We start from the raw sequence: 12,059 nt of genomic DNA on the forward strand, positions 1-12,059 counted from the left end.
GTTTTTCACTATTGCAACTGAAAAACCATAGTATATCTATTAAAAACACAGTCATTTTAAACAAAGAACCCAACATAAACAAACAAAAATCAAGGAATCCATCTTAATAGAACAAAACAACCCTACTCTGAACCAACACCCCGGGGTGCCAAGATACCTCTTTTAAGTTTTGCAACAGTATCCAGTCATGTGACCTATTTTTTCTAATACTGTATATATATATATATATCTGTGTCAGTATAAATTACTTGTACCTGATGATGACAAAACCTTGTCAAAACATTATACATTTGCTGTTATGTTAAACTTATATTAAAAGTTTTTCTTCATTACCCATTCAAGCCGTCTTCAACCATTATATGGCAAGTCTACTCAGAATATGCAACAAATATAAATTTAAAAAAAAGTATATGATTTATATAGGTGACAAACCTATCTCCAAGCAAAGTTTCCTAAAACTTTCTTTTGAAAAATACTTATACTTAAGACATGAACTGCTGGTAGTTTTCAGATTTAAAAACATCTGGTAAATTTGCTAACAGATTATAAAAAATGTATACTCAGTATTTACTTTTTACATTAAGGTTTTTACAGGAAGTTAAGTTAAATCAATTCCTTTCAACCAAGATGACAGGTCTCCTACACTACATCTGGGTCGATCTATTGACCATGCTGGAAGAGAATTGGTTTGCTTCGTCTCAACCAGGTACTCTGCAGCTTGACGACCCGACAAGTAGGCTCCATGCACAGTTGAGTAAAAACTCGGATGAGTGGCTTCTCCAGCAAATAATAGAGCAGGCTAAGAGAAATAAGTGCACACACACTTGTAACAATTACAAAATATATCTATGTATAGATCATACATAATGAGTATTTAAAGCAAATAAAACACATAGATACATACTTTTTGTATGCAACACAGAAAAGATCCCTTTCATTAAATATACAACATATCAGTGTGCCCCTTGTTATACATAACACATGGAAATACACATTCCTGTTAACTGAATGACAAACCAGTTCACACTTATATTCAACATGTAAAGACCACAACCACAGCCTTGTTATTCATAAGAACAGATTTTTGAAAAGTGTACCACATGAACATTCATATACAGAAGTACACAATGGCAAAAGTTACCCATAACACACAGGGGTAGATACTAGTTCCATACACAAGAATACAACTTTGTTGCACATAACACAAAGAAGCATACCTGTTTTGATAAAACCACTTTGAGACAATAAAGTTTGAGGACGACTTGAATGGGTAATGAAGAAAAGTATTACAAATTTAACATGAGGAGGATACATCTTTGTTACATATAATGCACAGGAATTCACCTTTGCTCTGCACAATACCCAACAACATAAACCATACGACACAGAAGTAAACATAATACAAAACAGAAACCCTCTTTATACATACCATACATCACTGTTATATATATAACACACAAAAGAACAACATTGTCACACATATCACATTGGGGTTATACATTTGTTACATACACAGTAGTGCACCTTTACTACACAAGAAATACAGAAGTATATCCTAATGATGTATAATTAACAGTAATATTCTTAGTAAAATTAACACATAGTAATGCACTATTGTTATATATAATACAGAGATGTTCATCATTTTTACACATAAAACAAGAGTACTCCCCATGTTACACAAAATGTATGAGTATAACCTTGCAAGTGCCACTCATGATTCCATTACCGTTATACATAACACAATGGAACACCCTTATTACACACCACATAGAAGTACACCTCTGTTGCACATAACATATGACAGTACATGTTTTCTTACATATCAAACAGTAATTAAACAAACATGACATACAAATTACAAAAGTACAAATTTTTTACACATAACATAAGGGAGTACACACCATTATACACACAGAAATATACACTAGCTATCAATTATTACATGTCATATGTATTTTAATGAAGAACAGGACACAATGACTACAATTAATAACATACTTAGCATTCAGATTGTTCAAGATATATATCTATCCCATCATCAAGGACCTGACCTGTGATACATCAAAGACAGTGCCAATTCATACATATTTGTGATGTATTGTTTACAACAGATAGATTGAGGTAATAGAACAAAATTACAAAAATAAAACTAAATGTATGGGAATGCATCCATCTTACAGATGCCACACAGAAGTTAAACACATTACACATGCTACATGTGAATATACTTTGTATACACACCACACAGTACACCTTTTTAAACACAGAATATACAACAAAAACATTCATAATTCATAATATACTAGATGAAACCAAAATTTGGTGTAATTAATTTGAACGTAACTAATTAACTGATGTACTTAATCTAAAGTATTGGGGTTTGTCCACATCTCTGCCTAACAGATCAAATAAAGGAGATATCAATGGCAGGAGGCATCAAAAACTTAAGATAACATACTTGATGGGAGGAGACATGAAAAATAAGGAAAGTAACATCATCCAAACAGTCAAAGTGAAAGGAGATAAGTTACAAGAGGAAGAGGAATTCCATGGAAAGAAAAGACATTATCAATTGCCCTGAAAAGAGGCAGTAGAAGAGAGATAACAATGAACAGTCTATACACAATGAAAGAGTCAATATGGTGCAAACTAATCATATAATGATGAAAGGGAAGGAGGCTGAATGAAGAAAACATCAAATTACCCTCTTGTTGAGCAGTTCTGGGGAGGAAGGAGTAGTCAGGGAAGAGAAGATTGGTAGTGTATACAAGCTCTTCATTCAGATAATATTATCACTTTTTCGAGAGTGACCGAGGTCTGCAGGCTCTAACACTGACTCTTAGTGGGCAAGAAGGGCGGAGGTTATATTATTGGAAATACATTTTTGATTTAAGAAAATGTTAACTTCCAAACCATACATATCTCCTCTCACACTACAGCTAGAATCCTATGTTGATAAGGTGGAGGGGCCATTGAGGGCATTATCCATACAGAATGCATCTGCATAGATCATAAGCATTAGCACTCTATTGGGGGAACCTCACCACATCCAGAATAGGTATGCTCTTCACCCATAATCTAAATACTGTGCTACGGGAGAACTATGAGATGATCTGTTATCACTATTGTCCTGGCCCCACTGGTAGCTGAGGCCTCAGTGCTTGGGGTTGGAATTATAGAACCATGGCCCCAAAATCTCACGTTGGTGGCTAGGGCATATATATATATATATATATGTGTATGTGAATGGATCCCAACCTGTAGCTATAGAGTGATGTGTTTTCTGAGCCACCAGAATCACAATGAGAAGGTAAGCAACACTTAAGTGGACAAACCCTCTCCTCAACCTGAAGAAGTCCAAAAGGCAACATTCTAAACTCAAAATGATGGGATCCTGTATGCTATACTCAACCTGAGGAAACAGAACTAATTTGGTCTGAAATTATGTACACTCATCCTCCTCCCTAATTGTATAGGCAAGGGAAATTCCACACGTCTTTGGAATTATGGGGAGAACATGGAACAAACTGTACTCAACCAAGGACCCAGGATGGGACCACCCCGCATTCGAAATTACGAATAACAATGGACCCTCTTCCATGAAAAATGTACTGAACCAATACTGATGAAAAAGAAGGGCCATGCTCATCCCAACCAAACAGCCAAGCATCAAATCTGAACAAGTAATATGAGTAGGCTTCCACATAGGCTGGTGCCTCTCCTACCAACATCAGGGAAAAAAAAAACATCCAGGGTCCCAGGTAGGAGGGTCCCCAACTTCGCCCTCTTCTCTAAGAGTGGAGGAAGTTAGCTCAAACTCTTTGGAGGAATAACCTGTGTCCACCACCCCAGTGACTAGAAACTGGGTGTGGTAAGGACTCCCTAGCTCCACTAGTAGAATCTGGGAGGCTAATGCACATTGGGGAATCCTGAGGAACAGGGCTCTGGAAACAGTGCAATAGGTGAATCAAGTTCCCTAAATTTGTAAAAGCAAACTGATCCCAGTTTATTCAATCCAATGATTTGCAGGGACGAGTAGGATCCCCTTATGCTTTTCTCATGATAATCCATGAGTGGCTGTCCAGCATAGTACAGTAATACCACCCAGTCTACTTCTAGGTCTAATGGGACACCTCATTTCTACAGATCCTGTTGAAACCTAGATAGAGTATATTGTGTTAATGGTTGCTAGTGGGAATTTCATTTGATAAAAGCACACCTGCCTGTACAACACTCACAACAGAGTGGGATTCTGGGAAAATGAGGTAAAAGACCATGGAAAGTAAAGAAGAGACAATATCAACAATGAAGATACTCACCCCTCATTATAAACTAGTGGATATGGTTAAAGTAGCTATATGGTGTAGCTGAAAACCCTCAGAAGAAGATGCCAGATCATGCAAATAATGAGAGATAAAAGACCTCTAGCGGGCAATTCAACCAGGCTGCAAAGGACATAGAAATTTGACAAATATGGTTAGATGTGACTTGCAGAAGTCTCCTTGCCTCCAAAGAGAGCCCGGAATAAGCGATATGGATCAATTTTTGTACCCACCTCATTAAAGTAAATTCCAGGAAACTGAATAAAAAAAGTTGTTCCCTAGCACATCTAAAGGCATTAGTATGGGAAACCTAACAATTCAAGGCCCTCATTGGACATAACAAACAATTGGGATTCGATGTCACAGAGGTGAGAAATAGCAGTCAGATGAATTGGTAAAAAGGATTTATCCCCTTCCCTGGCTGCAGTGTCAGACATAAGAAGGACCTGTCTGGGTATAGGTGGATGTAGAAAGAATAATAAAGCATCCTGGTACATGCAGTGCAAAGAACTCTGACCAGAGACATCCAAAGACCAGCAGCAACAAAAAATAAAGCTCACTGGAAAGGTGATACATGGTACATGAGGCTAAGGAATCAAATGGATGTCGAGAAAGAGCATGTATTACCAACCCTATATCCGAGTTAGGTACCTGCAATGGTCGTTTTGGATGAATGACCTGAAATGACTTGAGGAGGCCAGAGAGCACTGAGAACTCAAATAATTTTCGTCTCTTTGAGTTTCTAAAGGTAGATGATAAGGCTGACTTATATAAGGTGAATGTGGAAGGTGCGAATCTCTTGTCAAAGAGCAAGGTAAACAAAAAAGAGCTATCATTGGCACTTCTGGATAAAGTGGGTTCAACCTCCTTGCAATACACCATTGTCAATATGTGTACTATTTCCATTGATAAATGTCCATCATGGGACTACACAGAGACTAAGACAGATATATGGCAACCTTAGAAGTTAAACCCCAATGCTATGTAAAGGACCACATAATCCCATGCATGAAGCTTGAGCTTTAGGATGTTTGGGTGTATGATGTTGGATCACAGTTGTTTCAACAGAGATGGTAAAAAAAATAAGTCAAAAAAGTGAGCATTCTTGAATGTACCACAGAAGCAGAAACCAAGGTTGAGCCGGCCAATCCAGTGCTACCAACAGAACATGACAAGAAGTTGAACAAATCATAGCTAGTACTCTGGGTAACATACGAATCAGTGGGAAGGCATAGAGGCAAACTACACAAGGGTTAACTGCGCTAGCCATCTCTCATTTAGCAGTGAAAGACTTGAGGGAAGGCAGCTAGTCATCACCACCCACCACCAACTTTTGGGTTACTCTTTTACCAATGAATATTGGGATTGACCGTTACATTATAATGTTCCCACAGCTGAAAGGGCGAACATGATTGGTGGGACAGGAATTTGAACCCATGACCCTCAGATTACAAGTTGAGTGCCCTAGTCATGCCTAAAAGGACTGGGAGAATGACAAAAGGCCAAAGCATGTTGCTCAGAAACAAGGCATATCAAAACCCAAAAGAATATCAGACAAAAAATCTTTGAACATGTACCTATATATCTGGGGATGGGAAATAACCAAGTAACTTGAAGAAGGGAGCTCATTTAATATGGAAGGGGAAAATTCATTAGACACAGGAGAAAGTTGCAAAATACCACAAACCTGAGTAATCAACTGTTGGAATGGTGCTGAAGGTCAAACATCCTCCACTGTTACCTAAAAAGATGGCACAGCAAATGAAGAACTAGAAAACCTTGGACAAAATTCTTCCTCCTCATACCCCTCATCATCAGCTCGTGTCACCTTATGTGGAAAACACAATGAACCAGACCCCATGTAGAAAACTAACTCCCACCGAACCAAAGCCAGAACCTCCACAGCCAATAGCACTGATCCTGTGGCTCAAGTAAGAGGATGAAACATGTTTACACACAAAGCAGGAGTTGACATAGAAGAAACAGTAAATTGTGAGTTCATAATTCGCCAAAAAAAAACTGAATAAACTCTAAACTGTAAGCAAACAAACTGAAAAATAAACCAAGGAAAATAATTATAAATTTGGAGACAAAGTAATAGATTTCCACATGAGAAATCAAGAATAAGTGAGAAACATGTCAGACTAATAGCGTGCAAATCGAGAAAGTGAGGTACACAGAGGGAACCAGCTGCTCAGGGAGTGTGTGTGTGTGTCATGCTTCTATGTTAAATGAGCAATGGGAAATGAGGGGTATAAAAAGGCTAGTGCGTTAGAGGAGAATTAAGATTAGTAATGCATGAGAAGGTAGTCCAAGATCGAGAGAAGCTTTATATGTGAGAGGAGATACGTATCGTATCGGAATCTTCTTGTTACACATATTAAGTAACAATACACCGTTATCATACACACAGCTCAGAAATATATAATTGTCACAAATATAACAAAAGGGTTACATGTCACACATATCACAATCAATACACAACAGTCATAAATATCACACAGGAGCACATACTTTATATGCATACCATATAGCAATACATCTTTGTTATACATACAACACAGTAGCATGCTTTTCTTATATATGCCACTTAGGAGTGCACCATTGTGATAGAAAAATAGTACAATAGTAGATCCTTGTAATGTAAGCAGCATTACACCTTTGTAATGCATATTACACAAGAGAGCATGCTTTCACACAGCACACAGAACTAGAAACTGGCACGATTTAGTTTTATGTGTAACAAAGATTTACATGTAATCTTAAAGATGTATATAATAAACAACCGTACCCACAGTTAAATTAAAATGCACAGTACTTCTTATCATTACACCTAACATACAAAAGTACACCCTTCTTATGCATAACAAACACAAATAAATAAATGTTGAACAACATTAACATCTTTCCTGAAAATGCATATCAGATAACTAACTAATGCATATCATACTAACTATTATTCATGTTGACAAATGGATACTAAGACAGGAATGAGACTATGAATGCTATGACAGGATGTTTTATTCTCAACATTACGACTACAAGTCTTCTTCATGAAATTATGACATTGTGGTGCTTTACAAGGGTATTCATACAAATTTTCTCAGATTAAGTTCCTGGTCACTTTGCCTTACTGCACCTTGACTGTTTCGCTATCACCATCTGTTGACCACTACCTGACAAAACAGTGTTCTAATAATGGTTGGAGACGGCTTGAATGGGTAATGAAGAAAAACTTTAATATAAGTTTTTCTTCATTACCCATTCAAGCCATCTCCAACCATTATTAATCTCAAAGTGGATTCCTCGTCATCAAATTTGAAAACAGTGTTCTGCTCTCATTTCACCAGGCTTCCATCCACTTGTAGACTCCTGCTGTAGTGTTTAAGTTCTTCTCTAGTAAGATGTAAACAGCCTCTATTGCTTTCCTTTGTTGTTTTTCCATTCCTTTGCTGATGATTTCTTGTAGGATGAAATGTTGAGAATAAAAGATCCTGTTATAGCATTCATAGTCTCATTGCTATTTAGTATCCAGATAGATACAAACCTTCTCACAGATCAAACAGCTATTACCTTGCACCACTTCTGCCGATATGTTTGTGCATGCCACAAGCTTTGAACAAAACTCCCACACCTACATGTATTACTAACATGGACTGCACCAACCTATAATATAATCATCATTAGACTACAGCTCTTCACCAACTGAAGAGCAATACACCCTCCATACACAAAAGTTAACATTTTCTGACAATGAAAAAAATGTGTCAACAATCATTACTTCTCCACTTGCAAGACCTCATACAGGGGACGTCCAAAGCACAAGGTAAGAGGTTGTGAGATCATTAATGGAATAGGAGGGGATATGGAAAAATTTAAAGGCATCCTCTCCCTTGGAAAAATGAAAGAAACCATGTATGTTGTTGAGCTTAACTGGTCAAGGTGGAAATGAAGAAGTCACCGGAAGAAGAGAATTCCTATGGCAAGAAAAACTAATGGTGACTGCCACATAGTGTAGTACTTAGTATGAGCTAGATAACACTGAATTATTCAAGCATGGCAAAGAAGACAATGGGTTCAAAAGTATTGTATAAAGAAGAAATGGGAGGGAAGGTGATTGAATAAAACATGTGCTCACCCTCCAAGGCAGCCCAAATGTTGGGAAAGAAGTACTCCATGTAATTTAAGGATTTAAGAGGCATATAAAGTAAAAATGACTTCCATAAATGGAAAGTAGAAAAACAAAATATGTCTTTAAAGAAAGATGGAACAGGGAACAGGTGGTCGGTAGTTTGAACGGGAGATGCGTAAAAGCCTGGAAAACGAAACAGAGATTCTAGTCTGGAAGATGAACCAGATAAGAAGAAAACTGACGTAAAAGGCTTGGAAAAGATCCTTAAGAACCACAGAATGTTCAAAGAAGAGATAAAAAGATGTGTACAAAATCATCATGTAACTGGTGATTGTAAAAATAAGATGTTAAAGAGGATGACAAGACAGAAAAAGACTCGACTAATCCAGACTCAGAGTATCCAGTGTCAGAGCTGTAGAGTCTGAGACTGGAGATGAAGAGAATGAAGGCTAAGAGTTGTAGAGAGCCATAAAGTTACTAATGAAAGAACTTCCAAAGTGGGAACAAATCCACTGAAAATCCCACAGGATACCATGTTGAATGGGGCAAGTAGAGGGACCTGGTCTAGGCAATTTAGTTAAACCACCACAGTAAAAGCTCCTGTGACAATCAAACTTATTAGTCCTGGTCCAGAAAGGTAGTTTTAGAGCAAGGAAACAGAGGTCACAAAAGCAAATATTTTCTTATTGGTTGATGGAAGAAAATGATAGTGGAGTTGCCAAAATGGATCATGATAAAAAGACCAGACAGATGAGTCAGAAGATGAATGATGGCAAGCTCAATGAGTAGCCAAGATATAGAAAAAGTTGATATAGAGATACTGCTCCTCTGGAGACCAGACTCCAGAAATGAAACAGGCATCCTAAATCACATTCCCCAGAGAAAAGAGGCATCAGTTGATAGGTTTTGTTTGTAGATTACATTATTGTCAAGCACAACTCTACACAAAGAATCACCTGTGCTGTGCCCAAAATTGGTAAGAAAACCTGAATATTTAAACATTATAAGCCCTCTAACTTATCACTGAGCCACTTGGAGGCTTTTAACAGATGTAAACCCAAGCAAGGTGGGGTAAAAGAGATGCCACAGATTATGTGGGATTGCATGAGCCATCACGATACAAAAGATGAAATGAATGTGGGAAAGGCACAAAAGCAGTCAGTGAATCTCTGGATATACAGTATTGATCAACCAGAGTTCTCTGAAGAAAATGTGCATAGGCATTTCCAAAAAGAACAGAGGACTCAAGAGAAGAGAGAGTCCCCAGAAAAGATACAACTCCTCTTGAGCAGGTAAATAAGGGGATATGAGAGCCTTGTCATCAGAAACTCCTTGTATAAAAGACATAAAGGAGAAGGCTGAGGCCCTTTTGTATGAGATACAGGGTGGCGTTAAAGATTGAACTCGAGAGCTAAATCAACCATCCCAAATGAGAGAATTCTCAAAGGAGAAGAGAGGTTGCAACAGTGAATGCCACTTTGGATAGGACAAACAGAGACCAATTAAACTTTGAGCAAAAGCCCACTAGACCAAATTGAAAGCATGCAGGGTTGTAGCCAACACTAAGGGAGGGGTTGTGAATAGAATATTTAACTGTCATGGATAAACAAACAAAGCAAAAGGTAAATGGATAAACTGGGATGCGTAGAAAGCATCTGATACATTAATACCAGTCATCAACATTCTAAGAGAGTGAGAAAACTGTCCATCTTGAACCAAGGAATGACTAAAGTTGGTTCAAGTGATAGATCTAAGAACATTTACCAACTTCCAGACCCTGAGAAAGAACCTGAATAACTCAGTAGTCTGAGAAAAAGGGGGCTCACAGGTGCTCAAAGTAGAAGAGCTTACTTCCCATCAGACCAGATGTGAGAAGTAGCTACAGAATCAAGTAGTCTCCAAGGTTTGTGACTGTCATTGTTGAGAGAGGGGGATATCAGTTATGGACAAGAGGAATTCACAAGGCTGTAGATGTTAAGGAACATGGTGGAGCTCCTGGTCCTAAGAAAAACTTAAACTAAAGAGAGCAGACACGATTTCTAAAAAGCTGCATCAGTTCAGTATTCCAATGTATAAGAAACACTTCCAAAAACTTCATCACAAACCAAGAATGCAATACAGTGGTCCCTGAGAGAAGATTGAGGGAGGTGAATGCCAGAATGTGAAGCAAAGTACATCTCAGAAACAAAAAAACAAAACAAAGTTAATAAGGATGAAACAGAATAGAAAAATCTAGACCAAGGTGGAAAACAGTTATGTGCAAGTTTCCTCAGTATAGCTAATAGATGTAATATAAAGTTTCCAAAAAAAGTGAGGCATGGACGGATAGGAAAGAAGGTGATTGAATAAAAAACAAAGACATGTAAGTGAAAAGTGAGAGAAAATGTGATCTCTAAGCTAGAAGAGACTGAAGTGATTGGATCTCATGCAACAAGGTACACCAAGATTCATGAAAAATGAAAAAAAAAAAGACATACCTGTGTAATCCCAGCATGGAAGGCCAAAGGTGGGATTATCCGATTCTCATCTGGAAGAGAGATCAGAAGCAAAAGTGGGTGTGGAAACAATTGGACAAATGTACAAATATGGAGCCATAGCAGTAGCATGTGCACACTAGCTCATTCTTGGCAAGGAACACTAACAGCACCAGAAGTGGCGAGAAAGGGTGGGAGGTTGTGCAGAGTGGTATCTATCTGAAAATACATTTTTAGGTAAGGAAGGTGTTAACATAAGAAACAATATTCTCCTCTCTCTTTCCACCACCAATATAAAAAATTCAACATTGAAAATGGTGGAAAGGGCCAGTGCAGAGAAATTAAAATATATGAATTGTTTTAGAAAACAAGTGTGACATTTATGAGTTGTGGGAGGGTAGCCCAGTGGGGCAGCACTTGTTGGGAGATTGTATCCATCTCAAGCAAGAAATATTTATCACCTAATAGAGATGTTAACGTAAAACAACGTTGTCAGGAGAATCTTTTTCTGGGTGCTAACATGTTGCTTAAGTGATCAAAATGGCAGATTGCTCAACCATCTATTATCTCATCTCACATGCTGACAGCTGAGCATAAGTGTGTAGTGTGGCTATAGCTACAAGTGGGGCTGCTCCATATTGGAGAAATAATTATGTGAAATACTCACCACAAAAATCAGGTGAAGGGAGTAGCATCACAAACCTGTGTTCTAAAGCAAACACAAGGTCCATCCAGCTAGACCCATCCACCAGAAATGGCTCAGTCCATAACACAGTGGGGTGTCCTTTACTACATTACCAGGTAACACCCCAGCCCTATTTCCAATATGAGAAGTACATCCATTCTGTTTGGAGATGGCTTGAATGGGTAATGAAGAAAAACTTAAATATAAGTTTAACATAACAGCAAATGTGCAACGTTTCAACAAGGTTTTGTCATCATCAGGTACAAGTAGTTTACACTGACACAGATATATATATATATATATATACAGTATAGAACAAAGAGGTCACATGACCAGATATTGTTGCATGACTCAGAAAAACTCTCCAACATTCACCACAACAAAACTCAACTCATGAACAAAATTGATACTAACAAACTCAACAACAGAACATTACACTGCAG

At 37.8% G+C, this 12,059-nt stretch overlaps 1 protein-coding gene across 5 annotated transcripts in view; it reads right to left on the reverse strand.

Annotated features, from left to right (window-relative positions):
• Positions 1-12,059, reverse strand: part of LOC106470622 (peroxisomal N(1)-acetyl-spermine/spermidine oxidase-like) — a 75,000-nt gene that overhangs the window by 7,987 nt on the left and 54,954 nt on the right. For 4 of the 5 annotated variants that reach the window (XR_002613081.1, XR_002613082.1, XM_022399243.1 and 1 more), the window contains exon 4: positions 572-799. Coding sequence is in view for 3 of the 5 variants with exons in the window: in XM_022399243.1 (XP_022254951.1) it covers positions 599-799 (201 nt within the window). In the remaining 2 variants the exon portion in view is untranslated. Of the gene's footprint in view, positions 1-571; positions 800-10,934; positions 10,985-12,059 lie in introns of those variants that run through there. The other variant, XM_022399244.1, reaches the window with a different exon arrangement.

Source organism: Limulus polyphemus, unplaced genomic scaffold, assembly GCF_000517525.1.
Source record: "Limulus polyphemus unplaced genomic scaffold, Limulus_polyphemus-2.1.2 Scaffold4121, whole genome shotgun sequence".
NCBI lineage: Eukaryota > Metazoa > Arthropoda > Merostomata > Xiphosura > Limulidae > Limulus > Limulus polyphemus.